General features: G+C 49.2%; 1 protein-coding gene across 1 annotated transcript in view; it reads left to right on the top strand.

Moving 5' to 3' along the window:
* The first annotated feature begins 320 nt into the window (after window positions 1–320).
* LOC143942530 (uncharacterized) overlaps window positions 321–22291 on the top strand; it is a 29396-nt gene continuing 7425 nt past the window's right edge. Inside the window, exon 1 of the mRNA XM_077463849.1 lies at window positions 321–1876. Within this exon, the coding sequence (XP_077319975.1) occupies window positions 1853–1876 (24 nt within the window). The 5' untranslated portion in view covers window positions 321–1852. The remainder of the gene's footprint in view (window positions 1877–22291) is intronic.

The raw sequence follows: 22291 nt of genomic DNA, 5'->3' as shown, positions 1-22291 counted from the left end.
GATTCTGCGGTCAGCAAAGCTTCGGCCCCGCCTACCACGCGGCCGCTGATTGGTAGCACGGTTAGATGGACACGCCCACTGGCCAAAGCGTCTGCCAGTCATCGCTTGACCCCGCCCTTTTCGGCACCACGTGACACGAAAGCTTGTCAGCCCTCCGAAGAAACTTTATTAACAATTCCAAGGCGGACACTTCCGGCTGCCGGTAGAGTCTCTGCGGCTGCGCCGGTGGGCCGCCATGTCACGCTGAGCTGAGTCCGGAGGACCCCGCCATCCGTGGCCGAGCTGTCACACCCCCCCCCCCGCACTCCCCACCCGGGATCATTGTGCCGGTGTTCCATCAGATATGGTGACCCGTCAGAATATGTAACGGAAGTGACGTTCCGTCGCCGCCATCTTTGTACACCCCGCACTCCTGCACAGTAAGGATACTGTGAGGCGACAAGCGGACATCTTTTTACACCCACCGGAGTTTTGTATTTTGCATTTTTAACAGTAAACTGAGATTATATAGTGTGATACGGGACTGAGAACTCCCTGTGAGTGTTTAGACTTCACTGGCTGCGTGCTGCTCTCAGGAGGAGGAGAAGACGCCCCCTCACTTCCTGTCCCGGTGACAACGTGTCTATTCCAATGTCAGAGATACAAAGTGTCCAACTACACCAGTATCAATAACCTGATCAGTATAATGACCCGATCAATAACATAAATCGATCAATATCAAAACCCGATCAACATCATAACCCCATCAATATCATAACCCCATCAATATCATAACCCGATTGATATCATAACCCGATTGATATCATAACCCGATCAATACAATAACCCGATCAATAACATAAATCGATCAATATCAAAACCCGATCAACATCATAACCCAATCAATATCATAACCCGATTGATATCATAACCCGATCAATATAATGACCTGATCAATATAATGACGTGATCAGTATCATAAACCGATCAGTATAATATTAATGATGGAATGAAGTGACAGTTCTCCTGATAGACCCCCGATGATGGAATGAAGTGACAGTTCTCCTGATAGACCCCCGATGATGGAATGAAGTGACAGTTCTCCTGATAGACCTCCGATGATGGAATGAAGTGACAGTTCTCCTGATAGACCTCCGATGATGGAATGAAGTGACAGTTCTCCTGATAGACCTCCGATGATGGAATGAAGTGACAGTTCTCCTGATAGACCCCCGATGATGGAATGAAGTGACAGTTCTCCTGATAGACCCCCGATGATGGAATGAAGTGACAGTTCTCCTGATAGACCTCCGATGATGGAATGAAGTGACAGTTCTCCTGATAGACCTCCGATGATGGAATGAAGTGACAGTTCTCCTGATAGACCCCCGATGATGGAATGAAGTGACAGTTCTCCTGATAGACCCCCGATGATGGAATGAAGTGACAGTTCTCCTGATAGACCTCCGATGATGGAATGAAGTGACAGTTCTCCTGATAGACCTCCGATGATGGAATGAAGTGACAGTTCTCCTGATAGACCTCCGATGATGGAATGAAGTGACAGTTCTCCTGATAGACCTCCGATGATGGAATGAAGTGACAGTTCTCCTGATAGACCTCCGATGATGGAATGAAGTGGCAGTTCTCCTTTCTCCTGATAGACCTCCGATGATGGAATGAAGTGACAGTTCTCCTGATAGACCCCCGATGATGGAATGAAGTGACAGTTCTCCTGATAGTCCTCCGATGATGGAATGAAGTGACAGTTCTCCTGATAGACCTCCGATGATGGAATGAAGTGACAGTTCTCCTGATAGACCTCCGATGATGGAATGAAGTGACAGTATCGCATACTTGGTGCTGGACACCAATGGAGAGAGGGCTTCCCTTGTGGGTAAGTTCCAGACCCCCCTGAGGGTGAAACAGGAGGGCTCAGGCCCCAAGAAGCGAGTCGCCTTCTGAACTGTGTGGAGGAAGTTCCAGAGTACAGCCGATGTGCTGAAGTGGAGTCGGCAGACGGGTGGCCCCCGTGAGCTGTTGCAGGTGAGCGGTCAGTGGAAAGCCAAGGTCAGGAGCCAGGTGGGTAACAGAGCAGACGTGGTCAGGTGGGTTAGCCAAGGTCAATCACAGGAGGAAGGCAGAGAACGGGTCAGGAACAAGCCGGGTCAGTAACAGGAGATCGCAGGAACAAGAGTATCACAAGGATAACGCACTGGAGAAGCCGAGGATCAACCAGCAATTATGGGCGCTGACGGGTTTCCTTACAAAGGCCGTTTAGCACCGAAATGCGTTGGGGGGCGTGCATGGAAGTGTGCCTGCATGCTGGTCCGGCACATGCCCGTTCGTGCATGCGTGTGCCAATGCGCATTATTCAAATTCTTGCGGCCATACGAAGTACTGGCAGGAATGCCAGGTCTTTGAACACTTCCATTGCGGATGGTGCCACCCCCCCTCCCCCCCCACAACTTGCAGCCCCCAAATGCCCACTTGTGCCCCTTTCTCCAGATATTTGGCACAAGATTCTCGGAGTCTGGGGGCATGTATATTGTCTTCAGGTTCCCAGGAGCTTTCTTCGGGTGGCTACCCTTCCTATTGGATCAAATATTGGATTTGTCTCCCTCCCCCGATCAACTCCACTTCATACCCCATCTCTTCTCCAATTGTTACTGGTGGTAGCGAAGGTTCCGCCCCCCCCCCCCCCCCCGGGAAAAGGGTCTGGGAACGGTTGGTTTAACCACTCGCCAATTGTCAAATGACGGGGGCAAAGCGGTTTCAAAACCCTGACTGGACGTCATAGACCGTCCTCAGGATTTTGAGCCTCTTTACCATGTGATCAGTCGTGTCCAATCATGGCTGATCACAGTGTAAATAGGAAGAGCTGGTGATCTGTCAGACGCGAGTAGAGGAGAGCCGATCAGCTGCTCCTCTGACGGGGGGGGGGGGGGGGGTCTGTGCTGATTGATTATCAGCACAGCCCCCTCCCCGAGGATGCCCACACTGGACCACCAGGGACGCCACTAGACCACCAGGGATGCTACCCTAGACCACCAGGGATGCCCAGCACCAGATATGCCACCCTAGAGCACCAGGGATGCCAGTCAGTGCCACAATGGAAGCCAATCAGTGCCCACAATGGATGCCAATCAGTGCCCACAATGGGCATCACTGATTGGCATGCATTATTGTTTGGCACTGATTGGCATCCATCAGCACAAAACCATACAATACAATGTTGCCTATCAGTGCCCATCCATGCCAACTATCAGTGCCCATCCATGCCCATCTGTGCCGCCTATCCATGCCCATCTGTGCCCCCTATCCATTCATGCTGCCTATCCGTGCCAGCTATCAGTGCCAATTTGTGCCACCTATCAGTGTCCATCCGTGTCGCCCATAAGTGCCACCTATCAGTGCCCATCAGTGCCACATATCAGTTCCCATCAATGCCACCTCATCAGTGCCACTTCATTGGTGGCAGCTCATCAGTGCCCATCAGTGCCACCTTATCAGTGCCCATCAGTGAAGGAGAAAACGTACTTATTTACAAAGTTTTCAAACTGAAACAAAAAAAAACATATTTTTTTGCCAAATTTTCTGTCTTTTTTTATTTGTTTAGCAAAAAATAAAAAACGTGCAGGGGATCAAATACCACCAAAATAAAGCTCTATATGTTGGAATAAAATGATAAAAATTTCATTTGGGTACAGTGTAGCATGACTGTGTAATTGTCATTCAAAATGCGACAGCGCTGAAAGCTCAAAATTGGTCTGGGCAGGAAGGTGTTTAAGTGCCCCCCCCCCCCCCCGGTATTGAAGTGGTTAAGCAAGGAGACCACGAAAAGCCCCGGTGGATCATGTATGTGGATCTTGTACGCGCCAAGGCCGAGACAGTTCGTATGCTACCAGGTCTACTTCCCCGTTTGATCCGAAAGGGCCCGACACATCTTGGTCCTAACTTTTGTGAAGGGCAAGGCGACCTCGGGTGGGCCGTAGACAGCCACACCTTGTCGGGTCAAAAACATTTCTTGTAATCCACTTGGGCTTTTCTGTATGGGACCCCCTGGAGGATCCGATCGTTGTTCTGTAGGAGAGCAAGCCTGTCCTGTAAGGCGGGTACTGTTGATGCGGGGTATCGTTTCTGGCAGGGCAGAAGGATGAAAACCATAATTGGGCCAGAAAAGTGGACTGGTTTGTAGCCGAGGAGATGGAGGGGACCATTGTGCCGGTGTTCCATCATCTTGGGAGAAAGCCAAGAAGCAGCGTAGATATGGATCCAAGGGTTTAGCTTGTGCGTTCCCTTTGCCCGTTACTTTGGGGGGGGGTGGTATGCAGGCGATAGGCAGAGTTCCACTTTCAAGGCTTTACAGAGGGCTTTCCAAAACCTGGAGGTAAATTGTAACCCCCCCCCCACCCCCCCTGGTCCGAGACAGTGTTCTTTTTCGGGGTCCGTCATGATCTTCTTAAGGAAAATGTGGGCAGTTTCAGCCCAGATGGGACTACCCACCATTGGTAGGAAGTGGGCCATTTTGGATAGCCAGTGTACCGCAATCAGCATGGGAGTAAAATTCTCAGCGGGAGGTAGGTCTACAATAAAAATGCATAGAGATCATCTCCCAGGGGGGCGATTACGGATAGGTAAGGGTCTCAATAACCCCCAGGCCTTGGCTTTGACGCCTTTTCTTCGTAGACATACTGTACATGACTTAACATAGGATCTACAGTCCTGACTAAGGTTAGGCCACCAAAAGGACCCCTGGCTGAGCTAAATTGTTTTGCGAGCCCTAAAGCGTCCTCCGAGTTGGTGGTCGTGGAACGTCCTGAGAACTTACCTCCCGGGGTACGAAGATCTTATCCCGGTTGCCATAGCAATTCATCATGTCTCCTCAATGAGCCGTGCTCGGATTTAGAGTATAATGCAGATTCGATGAATAACCTTAGGCTGGGCTCGATCAGCGAAAAAAAAAATTTTGGGCAGATAAGATGGTGCTTGGAGGAGCACACTCAGCTGATTTCGGGGGGGGGGGGGGGGAGGAGGACATCCTGGATAGACCATTCACTTTCCCATTCTTGGATCCTGGGTGGTAGGTTAAGTGGAAATTAAATCTGGAGAAGAATAAGGCCCATCTAGCTTGTCAAGGTCTTAGCAGTGTTGCCAACCGCCCGTATATTCACGGGTAGCCCGTAAATTTCACCCCATTTTCAGGTGCCCGTGAATGTCCGTTACAGTCAGCCGGTGCCCCGTAAAAAAAGATGGCCGCGGGCTGGCCATGCAACTGTGCATGCGCCGTTCTGAAGCCTGCAAGACTTGGGAAAGATCGTACAAGCTCGGCTGGGCGGCGCATGCGCAGTAGCCATAATTTTTCGCCTCCTGGTGCCATTTTTAAAACGAAAGCCGCCACTCGTTTTTCTCGGCAGTTCAGCACGGGGAGCGCAGCGGTGCAGAGAGGAGGCACGTGACGGCCCCGGGCCACAGATGGACATTACTGGGGGGGGGGTGAAGCCGGTCCAGTAGAGGAGGACACTGTGACTGGCGAGAGGGACACAGTCACAGTGAGTGACAGAAGGCAGACACTGTCACTGACTGATAAGGAGACAGGACATGTACCATGTCCGCAGCCTCTGACCATCTCCAGTACCATGTCCACAGCCTCTGACCATCTCCAGTACCATGTCCGCAGCCTCTGACCATCTCCTGTACCATGTCCACAACCTCTGACCATCTCCAGTACCATGTCCGCAGCCTCTGACCATCTCCTGTACCATGTCCGCAACCTCTGACCATCTCCTGTACCATGTCCGCAGCCTCTGACCATCTCCTGTACCATGTCCGCAGCCTCTGACCATCTCCTGTACCATGTCCGCAACCTCTGACCATCTCCTGTACCATGTCCGCAGCCTCTGACCATCTCCTGTACCATGTCCACAGCCTCTGACCATCTCCAGTACCATGTCCGCAGCCTCTGACCATCTCCTGTACCATGTCCACAACCTCTGACCATCTCCAGTACCATGTCCGCAGCCTCTGACCATCTCCTGTACCATGTCCGCAACCTCTGACCATCTCCTGTACCATGTCCGCAGCCTCTGACCATCTCCTGTACCATGTCCGCAGCCTCTGACCATCTCCTGTACCATGTCCGCAACCTCTGACCATCTCCTGTACCATGTCCGCAGCCTCTGACCATCTCCTGTACCATGTCCACAGCCTCTGACCATCTCCTGTACCATGTCCGCAACCTCTGACCATCTCCTGTACCATGTCCGCAGCCTCTGACCATCTCCTGTACCATGTCCACAGCCTCTGACCATCTCCTGTACCATGTCCGCAACCTCTGACCATCTCCTGTACCATGTCTGCAGCCTCTAACCGTCTCCTGTACCATGTCCGCAGCCTCTGACCATTTCCTACATCATGTCTGCAATCTCTGAGGGGGGAGTCTGGAGAGGAGTCATGAGTGGGAGCACTGCCGGGATCATGGGGGTCATGGGAGAAGTCAGACTTGTGTGGACTGTGGAGAGGAGACCATAGGAAAACCAGAGCCGACCAAGCTGGAGCCATCTGACTGAGCCCTGCACAATGCACCTGAGGGGAGGTCAGTGTCAGCGCCTCCAGGCCAGTCTGGGGGGGGGGGGGGCTGCTGATGTAAGGGGAGTGAATACAATAATGTAAGGGGGCACTGATATAAAGGTTCTCCTCTATATTAGTAACTCCCCTTACCTTAGTGCAGCCTTCCTCAACCTTTTCAACACAGAGGAACCCTTGAAATAGTTCTCCAATCTCGGGGGAACCCCCTGCTAAAAAAAGTTTGAGATCTACAACTCGTGATACATTAGTGTGATGGTCAGTGGGAAGAATGTTCCTTACACTTGTGATTATTGGGAAGAATGGTCCTTACACTTGTGGTCATTGGGAAGAATGGTCCTCACACTTGTGGTCATTGGGAAGAATGGTCCTAAGGCCGCGTACACACGGGCGGACTGTTCGCCCAACTTTGTCCGTCCAACAGTTTCGGCAAACAGTCCGCTCAAAATTAGCATGGACGGACATGGCCACACACGACGAACGAACAGTTTGCTGAAACCGTGCGCGATGACGTGAACGGCACGTACGACGGGACGAAAAATACGACGTCCTATACACTGCATTATAACTTTCGGCGTGTAAATCCTTTCTGAGCATGCGCGGAACTTAGTTTGACGAACAAGCCTACACACGGGCGGACTGTTCGCTGAAACAAGGTTTCAGCAGACAGTTTTACGGAATTTCCGAAAAACCTTGTTCGTCAAACTGTCCGCTGAAACTGTTCGCTGAAAGCCCACACACGAGCGGACTGTCCGCCCAAACACTGTTCAGCGGACAAAGTTGGGCGAACAGTCCGCGCGTGTGTACGCGGCCTTACACTTGTGATTATTGGGAAGAATGGTCCTTACACTTGTGGTCAGTGGGAAGAATGTTCCTTACACTTGTGGTCATTGGGAAGAATGTTCCTTACACTTGTGGTCATTGGGAAGAATGTTCCTTACACTTGTGGTCATTGGGAAGAATGTTCCTACACTTGTGGTCATTGGGAAGAATGTTCCTTACACTTGTGGTCAGTGGGAAGAATGGTCCTTACACTTGTGGTCATTGGGAAGAATGTTCCTTACACTTGTGGTCATTGGGAAGAATGGTCCTTACACTTGTGGTCATTGGGAAGAATGGTCCTTACACTTGTGGTCATTGGGAAGAATGTTCCTCACACTTGTGGTCATTGGGAAGAATGTTCCTTACACTTGTGGTCAGTGGGAAGAACGGTCCTCACACTTGTGGTCATTGGGAAGAATGGTCCTTACACTTGTGGTCATTGGGAAGAATGGTCCTTAGACTTGTGGTCATTGGGAAGAATGTTCCTCACACTTGTGGTCATTGGGAAGAATGTTCCTTACACTTGTGGTCAGTGGGAAGAATGTTCCTTACACTTGTGGTCATTGGGAAGAATGGTCCTTACACTTGTGGTTAGTGGGAAGAATGGTCCTCACACTTGTGGTCATTGGGAAGAATGTTCCTTACACTTGTGGTCATTGGTAAGAATGTTCCTCACACTTGTGGTCATTGGGAAGAATGTTCCTTACACTTGTGGTCATTGGGAAGAATGTTCCTTACACTTGTGGTCAGTGGGAAGAATGGTCCTTACACTTGTGGTCATTGGGAAGAATGTTCCTTACACTTGTGGTCATTGGGAAGAATGTTCCTTACACTTGTGGTCATTGGGAAGAATGGTTCCTTACACTTGTGGTCAGTGGGAAGAATGGTCCTTACACTTGTGGTCAGTGGGAAGAATGTTCCTTACACTTGTGGTCATTGGGAAGAATGTTCCTTACACTTGTGGTCATTGGGAAGAATGGTCCTTACACTTGTGGTCAGTGGGAAGAATGTTCCTCACACTTGTGGTCATTGGGAAGAATGGTCCTTACACTTGTGGTTAGTGGGAAGAATGGTCCTCACACTTGTGGTCATTGGGAAGAATGTTCCTTACACTTGTGGTCATTGGTAAGAATGTTCCTCACACTTGTGGTCATTGGGAAGAATGTTCCTTACACTTGTGGTCATTGGGAAGAATGTTCCTTACACTTGTGGTCAGTGGGAAGAATGGTCCTTACACTTGTGGTCATTGGGAAGAATGTTCCTTACACTTGTGGTCATTGGGAAGAATGTTCTTACACTTGTGGTCATTGGGAAGAATGGTCCTTACACTTGTGGTCAGTGGGAAGAATGGTCCTTACACTTGTGGTCAGTGGGAAGAATGTTCCTTACACTTGTGGTCATTGGGAAGAATGTTCCTTACACTTGTGGTCATTGGGAAGAATGTTCCTCACACTTGTGGTCATTGGGAAGAATGTTCCTCACACTTGTGGTCATTGGGAAGAATGTTCCTTACACTTGTGGTCATTGGGAAGAATGTTCCTTACACTTGTGGTCAGTGGGAAGAATGTTCCTCACACTTGTGGTCATTGGGAAGAATGTTCCTTACACTTGTGGTCATTGGGAAGAATGTTCCTCACACTTGTGGTCATTGGGAAGAATGTTCCTTACACTTGTGGTCAGTGGGAAGAATGTTCCTTACACTTGTGGTCATTGGGAAGAATGTTCCTTACACTTGTGGTCATTGGGAAGAATGTTCCTTACACTTGTGGTCATTGGGAAGAATGTTCCTTACACTTGTGGTCATTGGGAAGAATGGTCCTTACACTTGTGGTCATTGGGAAGAATGTTCCTCACACTTGTGGTCATTGGGAAGAATGTTCCTTACACTTGTGGTCAGTGGGAAGAACGGTCCTCACACTTGTGGTCATTGGGAAGAATGGTCCTTACACTTGTGGTCATTGGGAAGAATGGTCCTTACACTTGTGGTCAGTGGGAAGAATGGTCCTTACACTTGTGGTCATTGGGAAGAATGGTCCTTAGACTTGTGGTCATTGGGAAGAATGTTCCTCACACTTGTGGTCATTGGGAAGAATGTTCCTTACACTTGTGGTCAGTGGGAAGAATGTTCCTTACACTTGTGGTCATTGGGAAGAATGGTCCTTACACTTGTGGTTAGTGGGAAGAATGGTCCTCACACTTGTGGTCATTGGGAAGAATGTTCCTTACACTTGTGGTCATTGGTAAGAATGTTCCTCACACTTGTGGTCATTGGGAAGAATGTTCCTTACACTTGTGGTCAGTGGGAAGAATGGTCCTTACACTTGTGGTCATTGGGAAGAATGTTCCTTACACTTGTGGTCATTGGGAAGAATGTTCCTTACACTTGTGGTCATTGGGAAGAATGGTCCTTACACTTGTGGTCAGTGGGAAGAATGGTCCTTACACTTGTGGTCAGTGGGAAGAATGTTCCTTACACTTGTGGTCATTGGGAAGAATGTTCCTTACACTTGTGGTCATTGGGAAGAATGGTCCTTACACTTGTGGTCAGTGGGAAGAATGTTCCTCACACTTGTGGTCATTGGGAAGAATGTTCCTTACACTTGTGGTCATTGGGAAGAATGTTCCTCACACTTGTGGTCATTGGGAAGAATGTTCCTTACACTTGTGGTCAGTGGGAAGAATGTTCCTCACACTTGTGGTCATTGGGAAGAATGTTCCTCACACTTGTGGTCATTGGGAAGAATGTTCCTTACACTTGTGGTCAGTGGGAAGAATGTTCCTTACACTTGTGGTCATTGGGAAGAATGGTCCTTACACTTGTGGTCATTGGGAAGAATGTTCCTCACACTTGTGGTCATTGGGAAGAATTACCTCCTCACACTTGTGGTCATTGGGAAGAATGGTCCTTAGACTTGTGGTCATTGGGAAGAATTACCTCCTTACACTTGTGGTCATTGGGAAGAATGGTCCTTACACTTGTGGTCATTGGGAAGAATGATCTTTACACTTGTGGTCATTGGGAAGAATGGTCCTTACACTTGTGGTCATTGGGAAGAATGGTCCTTACACTTGTGGTTATTGGGAAGAATGGTCCTTACACTTGTGGTTTTTGGGAAGAATGGTCCTTACACTTGTGGTCATTGGGAAGAATGGTCCTTACACTTGTGGTCATTGGGAAGAATGGTCCTTACACTTGTGGTCATTGGGAAGAATGGTCCTTACACTTGTGGTCATTGGGAAGAATGGTCCTCACACTTGTGGTCAGTGGGAAGAATGGTCCTCACACTTGTGGTCATTGGGAAGAATGGTCCTTACACTTGTGGTCATTGGGAAGAATGGTCCTTACACTTGTGGTCATTGGGAAGAATGGTCCTTACACTTGTGGTCATTGGGAAGAATGGTCCTTACACTTGTGGTCATTGGGAAGAACGGTCCTTACACTTGTGGTCATTGGGAAGAATGGTCCTTACACTTGTGGTCATTGGGAAGAATGGTCCTTACACTTGTGGTCATTGGGAAGAATGGTCCTTACACTTGTGGTCATTGGGAAGAACGGTCCTTACACTTGTGGTCATTGGGAAGAATGGTCCTTACACTTGTGGTCATTGGGAAGAATGGTCCTCACACTTGTGGTCAGTGGGAAGAATGGTCCTTACACTTGTGGTCATTGGGAAGAATGGTCCTTACACTTGTGGTCATTGGGAAGAATGGTCCTTACACTTGTGGTCATTGGGAAGAATGGTCCTTACACTTGTGGTCATTGGGAAGAATGGTCCTCACACTTGTGGTCAGTGGGAAGAATGGTCCTTACACTTGTGGTCATTGGGAAGAATGGTCCTTACACTTGTGGTCATTGGGAAGAATGGTCCTTACACTTGTGGTCATTGGGAAGAATGGTCCTTACACTTGTGGTCATTGGGAAGAATGGTCCTCACACTTGTGGTCAGTGGGAAGAATGACCTCCTTACAAATAGCTAAAAAGATCAATGGTGTGGGTGGGAACTTATTCGAGAGGCAGAATTGGCCCAATGCTGAAGGAACCCCTAGAAACCTCTGGAGGAACCCTGGTTGAGAATCACTGCCTTAGTGTATTCACTCTGCAGAAGGTGGTCTCTAGTCACCAGAGTGCCCCCCCCCCCCCCCGCATGCATCAGAGTCTCTGGCATTCCCCTTTTCATCAGAGTCCAGAGGATTGCCCCTTACAGTGAAAGGGTAATGCTGCAGACCCTGATGTAAGTCGGAACTCTGATGTCAAGGGAATGCAGTGGACTCTGCAGCGTTCCCCTTTACATAATAGCTCCCTTTCACTGTAAGGGGGATCCCTGCAGACTCTGACGTAAGGGGGGGACCCAGTGCTGGCCGGGTCATAGTAACCTGACCTTCATGTCAATGGAGAAATATATTTTTTGACTTTTGTTTAACTTAAACACATTGCTAATAGCACTAGCTATGTGTTTATAGTTTAGCATTGAAAACAGTAATTTTAGGTACTTTTTTTTTTGCAACGTCAGTAAAAAATGCGGCTCTGCCAGTAATTTTCGTGACTTTTTTGCCAGTAAAAAATTGGTACTGTTTGTAAATTTTGGCGTCCTGCCAGTAAATTTCACTTCAGGAGGTTGGGAACACTGGGTCTTAGGACGCTTTGCAGACCTTAAATATTCCAAATGTTTATGATGTTCTGAGATCATATTTGGATGATTAGCTCTCTCCAGCAGGTACCTCCATTCTTCGAAAAGGCAACATTGATCGCCAGGAGTTCTCTATCACCCACGTCGTAGTTCTTCTCGGCCTGGTTCAGTTTCCTAGAGCAGAAAGCCACTGGATGAAGCAGAGCCTGTAGGCCCCGACGCTGAGAGAGCGCGGCTCCTGTTGCCACTTCAGATGCCTCCACCTCAAGGATGGATGGAAGTGCTGGGTCCAGGCGTTGCAGGTGAATAGAGCCTTCAGCTGTTTGAAGGCAGTTTGAGATTCTTGGTTCCAGAAGAAGCGTGATCTGGGTAATTGGGGCGATGATAGTTGAGAAATTTCTGACGAATCTCCGATACGAGTTGGCGAAGCTTAGAAATCTTTGGACCCATTTCCTGTCAGAAGGTGCAGGCCAGTCTAGGATGGCCTAGGAGACCTTCTGAGGATCCCATGGAGATCCCCTCAGTGGAGATTATGAGTCCCAGGAACTGGATAGACCGCTTCCCGAACTCACACTTCTCCGCTTTGGCGTGCAAGCCATGGGTTATTAAAGTATTCAGCACTTTTCTGATGTGATCTCGGACCAGGTTGTAGGCCCCCCCCCATAAGTCCAACTTTGTAAACACTCGAGCTGTCCGGAATCTTTGGAATAACTCAGGAACGAGAGGAAGAGGGTATCTGTTGTTGATGGTAATTTTATTAAGTTCTCTATAATCAACACATGGTCTAAGGGGAATGATCTTTCTTCTCAATGATGACGCAGACCTTAAATATTCCAGATGTTTATGATCTGCCGCGATCATATTTGGATGATTAGCGCTCTCCAGCAGGTACCTCCATTCTTCGAAAAGGCAACATTGATCGCCAGGAGTTCTCTATCACCCACGTCGTAGTTCTTCTCGGCCTAGTTCAGTTTCCTAGAGCAGAAAGCCACTGGATGAAGCAGAGCCTGTAGGCCCCGACGCTGAGAGAGCGCGGCTCCTGTTGCCACTTCAGATGCCTCCACCTCAAGGATGGATGGAAGTGCTGGGTCCAGGCGTTGCAGGTGAATAGAGCCTTCAGCTGTTTGAAGGCAGTTTGAGATTCTTGGTTCCAGAAGAAGCGTGATCTGGGTAATTGGGGCGATGATAGTTGAGAAATTTCTGACGAATCTCCGATACGAGTTGGCGAAGCTTAGAAATCTTTGGACCCATTTCCTGTCAGAAGGTGCAGGCCAGTCTAGGATGGCCTAGGAGACCTTCTGAGGATCCCATGGAGATCCCCTCAGTGGAGATTATGAGTCCCAGGAACTGGATAGACCGCTTCCCGAACTCACACTTCTCCGCTTTGGCGTGCAAGCCATGGGTTATTAAAGTATTCAGCACTTTTCTGATGTGATCTCGGACCAGGTTGTAGGCCCCCCCCCATAAGTCCAACTTTGTAAACACTCGAGCTGTCCGGAATCTTTGGAATAACTCAGGAACGAGAGGAAGAGGGTATCTGTTGTTGATGGTAATTTTATTAAGTTCTCTATAATCAACACATGGTCTAAGGGGAATGATCTTTCTTCTCAATGATGACGCAGACCTTAAATATTCCAGATGTTTATGATCTGCCGCGATCATATTTGGATGATTAGCGCTCTCCAGCAGGTACCTCCATTCTTCGAAAAGGCAACATTGATCGCCAGGAGTTCTCTATCACCCACGTCGTAGTTCTTCTCGGCCTGGTTCAGTTTCCTAGAGCAGAAAGCCAATGGATGAAGCAGAGCCTGTAGGCCCCCGACGCTGAGAGAGCGCAGCTCCTGTTGCCACTTCAGATGCGTCCACCTCAAGGATGAAGGGAAGTGCTGGGTCCAGGCGTTGCAGGTGAATAGAGCCTTCAGCTGTTTGAAGGCTGTTTGAGATTCTTGGTTCCAGAAGAAGCGTGATCTGGGTAATTGGGGCGATGATAGTTGAGAAATTTCTGACGAATCTCCGATACGAGTTGGCGAAGCTTAGAAATCTTTGGACCCATTTCCTGTCAGAAGGTGCAGGCCAGTCTAGGATGGCCTATGAGACCTTCTGAGGATCCCATGGAGATCCCCTCAGTGGAGATTATGAGTCCCAGGAACTGGATAGACCGCTTCCCGAACTCACACTTCTCCGCTTTGGCGTGCAAGCCATGGGTTATTAAAGTATTCAGCACTTTTCTGATGTGATCTCGGACCAGGTTGTAGGCCCCCCCCCATAAGTCCAACTTTGTAAACACTCGAGCTGTCCGGAATCTTTGGAATAACTCAGGAACGAGAGGAAGAGGGTATCTGTTGTTGATGGTAATTTTATTAAGTTCTCTATAATCAACACATGGTCTAAGGGGAATGATCTTTCTTCTCAATGATGACGCAGACCTTAAATATTCCAGATGTTTATGATCTGCCGCGATCATATTTGGATGATTAGCGCTCTCCAGCAGGTACCTCCATTCTTCGAAAAGGCAACATTGATCGCCAGGAGTTCTCTATCACCCACGTCGTAGTTCTTCTCGGCCTGGTTCAGTTTCCTAGAGCAGAAAGCCAATGGATGAAGCAGAGCCTGTAGGCCCCCGACGCTGAGAGAGCGCGTCTCCTGTTGCCACTTCAGATGCGTCCACCTCAAGGATGAAGGGAAGTGCTGGGTCCAGGCGTTGCAGGTGAATAGAGCCTTCAGCTGTTTGAAGGCTGTTTGAGATTCTTGGTTCCAGAAGAAGCGTGATCTGGGTAATTGGGGCGATGATAGTTGAGAAATTTCTGACGAATCTCCGATACGAGTTGGCGAAGCTTAGAAATCTTTGGACCCATTTCCTGTCAGAAGGTGCAGGCCAGTCTAGGATGGCCTAGGAGACCTTCTGAGGATCCCATGGAGATCCCCTCAGTGGAGATTATGAGTCCCAGGAACTGGATAGACCGCTTCCCGAACTCACACTTCTCCGCTTTGGCGTACAAGCCATGGGTTCTTAAAGTATTCAGCCCTTTTCTGACGTGATCTCGGAGATCAAAGTGCAGCTGAGAAGATTAGGATATCGTCCAGATAGATGACTAAAAACAGATCAACATATTCTCTGAAAATGTAATTTACAAAAAGTGTTAAAACATTGCGGGGGCATTACATAGACCCCGAAGGGCATCACTAGGTACTCAAAGTTACCGAAGCATATTTGGAAGGCGGTCTTCCATTCATCACCTTCCCTAATACGGACCAGGTTGTAGGCCCCCCAATAAGTCCAACTTCGTGAACACTCGAGCTGTCCGGAATCTTTGGAATAACTCAGGAACGAGAGGAAGAGGGTATCTGTTGTTGATGGTAATTTTATTAAGTTCTCTATAATCAACACATGGTCTAAGGGGAATGATCTTTCTTCTCAATGATGACACAGACCTTAAATATTCCAGATGTTTATGATCTGCTGAGATCATATTTGGATGATTAGCTCTCTCCAGCAGGTACCTCCATTCTTCGAAAAAGCAACATTGATCGCCAGGAGTTCTCTATCACCCACGTCGTAGTTCTTCTCGGCCTGGTTCAGTTTCCTAGAGCAGAAAGCCAATGGATGAAGCAGGGCCTTTAGGCCCCGACGCTGAGAGAGCGCGGCTCCTGTTGCCACTTCAGATGCGTCCACCTCAAGGATGGAGGGAAGTGTTGGGTCCAGGCGTTGCAGGTGAAAAGAGCCTTCAGCTGTTCAAAAGGCTGTTTGAGATCCTTGGTTCCAGAAGAAATGTGTATGTTGGCGAGTGAGCTGGGTAATTGGGACGATAATAGTTGAGAAATTTCTGACGAATTTCCAATACAAGTTGGGCGAAGCTTAGAAATCTTTGGACCCATTTCCTGTCAGAAGGTGCAGGCCAGTCTAGGATTGCCTAGGAGACCTTCTGAGGATCCCATGGAGATCCCCTCAGTGGAGATTATGAGTCCCAGGAACTGGATAGACCGCTTCCCGAACTCACACTTCCCCGCTTTGGCGTGCAAGCCATGGGTTCTTAAAGTTTTCAGCACTTTTCTGACGTGATCTCGGACCAGGTTGTAGCCCCCCCCCCCGCCCCCATAAGTCCAACTTCGTAAACACTCGAGCTGTCCGGAATCTTTGGAATAACTCAGGAACGAGAGGAAGAGGGTATCTGTTGATGGTAATTTTATTAAGTTCTCTATAATCAACACATGGTCTAAGGCAGTGATGGCGAACCTTGGCACCCAGGATGTTTTGGAACTACATTTCCCATGATGCTCATGCATTCTGCAGTGTAGTGGAGCATCATGGGAAATGTAGTTCCAAAACATCTGGGGCGCCAAGGTTTACCATCACTGCTCTAAGGGGAATGATCTTTCTTCTCGACGAAGAAGATGCCTGCTCCAGCAGGCAAAGAAGAGGGGTGGATGAATCCTTTGGCTAGGTTTTCATTGTCAGAGAGCCTCCAGCTCCAATTCGGATAATGAAAATATTTCCCAAAACAGCACTTCTGCTCCAGGCAGCAATTTGATTGGGCAGTCGTAGGATCGATTTGATGCGGAGGTAGGATATCGGCTTTTTTCTTGTCAAATACATCAAGGAAGTCATGGTAAGCAGGAGGAACAGCAAGACTGGTATCTGATGTAGGTTGGACGGAGAGACGCACACAGGAGAATTGTTGGGCGTGGGGACACCACAGTGCTGAAAACAGTAGGTGGATGAGAAGATACTCTTCCTCTTGGACCAGTTGGTTTGCCGGGGTCGTAGGCCTGCAACCAGGGTGTTCCCAGGAGGCCTGGGAATATAGGAGACCCGATAATGTCAAAGCGAAGTAATCCCTGATGACCTTCATCTGTGGTTGTTAGGATAGGGATCGTCTCCTGAGTAAAAGGTCCGGAGCTGGGAGTGATGCCGTCAGCTTAAATGCACGTCAAGTTTTTGTTCTTTTCGCCTCAGGGGAATGAGTAACACTTGGCAAGGTTGATGTCCAGGAAACAGCTACAGGCTCCAGAATCCACGATCGCCCGCCAGCTTGATTTCCTTTCCAGTCACCTGCAATGATATGGGGAGAATGACATGAGTGGATAGAGTCCCGGATAACTGGAGGTACGAAGGGTACGGTTGACTGGACTTACTTGGACAAACAGGACAATTGTGCAGGAAGCGGCCTGTAGCTCTATAGTAAAGACACCCATTACTGCTCTCTCTGGGGTAAAGGCAAGTCGTAGTAGGCCAATTTTGCATGGGTTCCACGTCAGGAGTGTTAATGGGCTGAGGAACAGAGACGGGAGTTGTTGGTTATACCCATGTGGGCCGGAAAGGTCTGAGTGCGTTCCGACCATCGCTCCCGCAGCCAGGCATGTACTGACCATCGGGACTACCAGGAGTTTCCCGGTGGGCCGATGGCTCAGTGGGCCACTCTGATATAAAGGGGCTGGTAATGGGACACTCTGATATAAGGGGGCTGCTGATGGTAGACTCTGATGTAAGGGGGTGGTGATGGGACACTCTGATGTAAGGGGGTGGTGATGGGACACTCTGATGTAAGGGGTGCTGATGGGACACTCTGATGTAAGGGGGATGGTGATGGGACACTCTGATGTAAGGGGGCTGGTGATGGGACACTCTGATGTAAGGGGGGCTGGTGATGGGACACTCTGATGTAAGGGGGTGGTGATGGGACACTCTGATGTAAGGGGCTGGTGATGGGACACTCTGATGTAAGGGGCTGGTGATGGGACACTCTGATGTAAGGGGGCTGGTGATGGGACACTCTGATGTAAGGGGGTGGTGATGGGACACTCTGATGTAAGGGGCTGGTGATGGGACACTCTGATGTAAGGGGCTGGTGATGGGACACTCTGATGTAAGGGGGCTGGTGATGGGACACTCTGATGTAAGGGGGTGCTGATGGGACACTCTGATGTAAGGGGCTGCTGATGGGACACTCTGATGTAAGGGGCTGGTGATGGGACACTCTGATGTAAGGGGGTGCTGATGGGACACTCTGATGTAAGGGGCTGCTGATGGGACACTCTGATGTAAGGGGGCTGCTGATGGGACACTCTGATGTAAGGGGGCTGGTGATGGGACACTCTGATGTAAGGGGGTGGTGATGGGACACTCTGATGTAAGGGGGCTGGTGATGGGACACTCTGATGTAAGGGGGCTGCTGATGGGACACTCTGATGTAAGGGGCTGGTGATGGGACACTCTGATGTAAGGGGGCTGCTGATGGGACACTCTGATGTAAGGGGGCTGCTGATGGGACACTCTGATGTAAGGGGGCTGATGATGGGACACTCTGATGTAAGGGGGTGGTGATGGGACACTCTGATGTAAGGGGGCTGGTGATGGGACACTGTGATGTAAGGGGGCTGGTGATGGGACACTGTGATGTAAGGGGGCTGGTGATGGGACACTCTGATGTAACGGGGCTGGTGATGGGACACTCTGATGTAAGGGGGCTGGTGATGGGACACTCTGATGTAAGGGGGCTGGTGATGGGACACTCTGATGTAAGGGGGCTGCTGATGGGACACTCTGATGTAAGGGGGCTGGTGATGGGACACTCTGATGTAAGGGGGCTGGTGATGGGACACTCTGATGTAAGGGGGCTGGTGATGGGACACTCTGATGTAAGTGGGCCAGTCTGGATGAAGTCCAGGGCCAAATTTCTTTCCCAGTCCAGCCCTGCCCGCAGCCGTCGGTCTAGTTAGATGGAGACTTGGATGAGATTCTCTAGCAATGCAGGAGCCCCAATCCTGGCCAACTCAAGCTTGAGGGAAATGGTATTTCGAGGCTGCATCGTTCCACCCGGTATTGGCTGACCACTTACGGAACTCTACAATGTAATCTTCCACTGGCCGTCTGCCCTGCAATAGGGCATGACAGCAGACACAGCGGGGGCAGTCCACTTTGGGGTCATCATATGGTGTAGCCATGGCTTCGGAAAAGGCGGTAACAAAGTTCAGCACTAGTTGTTTTGCTCTAGTAGGCTATGAGCCCAGGACTGTGGTTCATCCGACAAGAGTGAGATGATGAAGCCCACCTTGACCTTCTAGGGTTGCCACTTCATCCCTTTAAACCTGAACACATATGAATTACGCAGGTTCCCAGGCTAATTAAATGCAGATAAGGCAACAAGAACCTGTGTAATTCATATGTGTTTGGGTTTAAAGGGATGAGGTGGCAACTCTATGACCGTCTCAAGGGAAAAGGTCCTTGGTTGTAGGGTGAAGTAACGTTCACAAGTGTTCTTGAAGGCCCTGAATTTCCATCCATCCCCTGAAAAGCATTCAGGAGTGGGGACTCTGGGGTCCGGAGGTGGCAATACCACAGCGAGTGAGGCCGTAGTGGGGCAGTTGTAGCCGTAGAGCTGCAGCTAGTAGCTGGGTTTGGTTCTGCAGTGGACATGGAGGCACTGTGGGTGTGAAGGCATCCTTCCAGTTGAAAGTAGCCATATTGCAGGTTCTTGACTGCTTGTGTAAGGGCTGTCATTTGTTGGCCTCCAACGCAGAAGCACCTCTCTCAGCCTCAGACACCTGGCTGCTTGATACTATCACGTACCTGGTGCTGGAGGCAAATGGAGAGAGGGCTTCCCTTGTGGCTAAGTTCCAGACCCCCCCCTCTGAGGGTGAAACAGGAGGGGTCAGGCCCCAAGTAGCATGGGTCGCCTCCTGAACTGTGTGCAGGAAGTTCAGGTGATGTGCTGAAGTGGAGTCAGCAGACGAGTGGCCCCCGTGAGCCGTTGCAGGTGAGTGGTCGGTGGAAAGCCAAGGTCAGGAGCCAGGTGGGTAACAGAGCAGACGTGGTCAGGTGGGTTGGCCGAGGTCAATCACAGGAGGCGGGCAGAAGACAGGTTAAGGACAAGCCGGGTCAGTAACAGGAGATCGCGGGAACAAGAGCATCACAAGGAAAACTCACTAGAGGAGCTGAAGATCAACCAGCAATTGTGGCCAATCACAGGTTTCCTTATAAAGGCCGTTTGGTGCCAAACTACATTGGGGGCATGCGTGTGCCAACGGGCATTCTTGTGGGCATCTGTGCATTTGTTATGTGCCAGTGCAAATTCTTGTTGACATTAGAAGTAGTGGCAGGAATGCCAGGTCTTCGAGTACTTCCATTGTGGATGGTCCCCTGATAGACAGTTCTCCTTATGGACCTCCAATGATGCAAAAATTGACAGTTCTCCTTATGGACCTCCGATGATGGAATAAAGTGACAATTCTCCTTCTGGACCTCCGATGATGGAATAAAGTGACAGTTCTCCTTCTGGATCTCCAATTATGGAATAAAGTGACAGTTCTCCTTATGGACCTCCAATGATGCAAAAATTGACAGTTCTCCTTATGGACCTCCGATGATGGAATAAAGTGACAGTTCTCCTTATGGACCTCCGATGATGGAATAAAGTGACAGTTCTCCTTATGGACCTCCGATGATGGAATAAAGTGACAGTTCTCCTTCTGGACCTCCGATGGTGGAATAAAGTGACAGTTCTCCTTCTGGATCTCCAATTATGGAATAAAGTGACAGTTCTCCTTATGGACCTCCAATGATGCAAAAATTGACAGTTCTCCTTATGGACCTCCGATGATGGAATAAAGTGACAGTTCTCCTTATGGACCTCCGATGATGGAATAAAGTGACAGTTCTCCTTATGGACCTCCAATGATGGAATAAAGTGACAGTTCTCCTTCTGGATCTCCAATTATGGAATAAAGTGACAGTTCTCCTTATGGACCTCCGATGATGGAATAAAGTGACAGTTCTCCTTCTGGACCTCCGATGATGGAATAAAGTGACAGTTCTCCTTCTGGACCTCCGATGGTGGAATAAAGTGACAGTTCTCCTTCTGGATCTCCAATTATGGAATAAAGTGACAGTTCTCCTTATGGACCTCCGATGATGGAATAAAGTGACAGTTCTCCTTCTGGACCTCCGATGATGGAATAAAGTGACAGTTCTCCTTCTGGACCTCCGATGGTGGAATAAAGTGACAGTTCTCCTTCTGGATCTCCAATTATGGAATAAAGTGACAGTTCTCCTTCTGGACCTCCGATGATGGAATAAAGTGACAGTTCTCCTTATGGACCTCCGATGATGGAATAAAGTGACAGTTCTCCTTATGGACCTCCAATGATGGAATAAAGTGACAGTTCTCCTTCTGGATCTCCAATTATGGAATAAAGTGACAGTTCTCCTTATGGACCTCCGATGATGGAATAAAGTGACAGTTCTCCTTCTGGACCTCCGATGGTGGAATAAAGTGACAGTTCTCCTTCTGGATCTCCAATTATGGAATAAAGTGACAGTTCTCCTTATGGACCTCCAATGATGCAAAAATTGACAGTTCTCCTTATGGACCTCCGATGATGGAATAAAGTGACAGTTCTCCTTATGGACCTCCGATGATGGAATAAAGTGACAGTTCTCCTTATGGACCTCCAATGATGGAATAAAGTGACAGTTCTCCTTCTGGATCTCCAATTATGGAATAAAGTGACAGTTCTCCTTATGGACCTCCGATGATGGAATAAAGTGACAGTTCTCCTTCTGGACCTCCGATGATGGAATAAAGTGACAGTTCTCCTTCTGGACCTCCGATGGTGGAATAAAGTGACAGTTCTCCTTCTGGATCTCCAATTATGGAATAAAGTGACAGTTCTCCTTCTGGACCTTTCACTTGAATTGAACTCTCACGGTTTTATCCTTTGTGATTTGCACGGTTTATTTAAAGTTGTATAATGTGAGATGTAGTCACTGGGACAGCAATAGAGCCAGACTCCGCCCACGACGACAAAACTGCCACCTTATCACACCTGGGTGTGCCCCTCCCCTACCCATGCAGGAGCAGAGCGGGGAACACTTTGCGGCTCAGGCTGCAGGGAGGGGCGTGGCCAAACACAAAAGCTTCCATCTAAATGTGCACATGGATCCATCAGTTGGGGAGGGGGGGGGGGATAAAAGTTTTGTATTGGTCAGTGGGGTTCCCCTTTAAGTGATATCAGCCATCAGAAGGTTTGGCAGTGGGGGGAGGGGAGGAAGGTGACATAACAGACATAACAACCCCCCCCCCCCCCCAATGCGGTGTGTCCCCTGTTTCCGTCTCAGCGGGATACAGTTGCTCGGGGAATGCTTGGCGTAGTGAGCCGTACAATGAGGTGATTATCAGGATATGGCGGGGATCTGGAGGACAGGGACGGGGTGGCCCCAAACACTGAGGGCCCATTCATCCCCCCATACAGAGGCCCCTTGTCTGCAGGACACAACGTCC

The sequence above is a fragment of the Lithobates pipiens genome, unplaced genomic scaffold (genome assembly GCF_037356315.1).
Source record: "Lithobates pipiens isolate NorthernLeopardFrog02 unplaced genomic scaffold, aLitPip1_a1.2 Scaffold_30, whole genome shotgun sequence".
Taxonomy (NCBI): Eukaryota; Metazoa; Chordata; class Amphibia; order Anura; family Ranidae; genus Lithobates; species Lithobates pipiens.
Note: the sequence above shows the minus strand (reverse complement) of the source record. Positions and strands in the feature narration are given on the sequence as shown.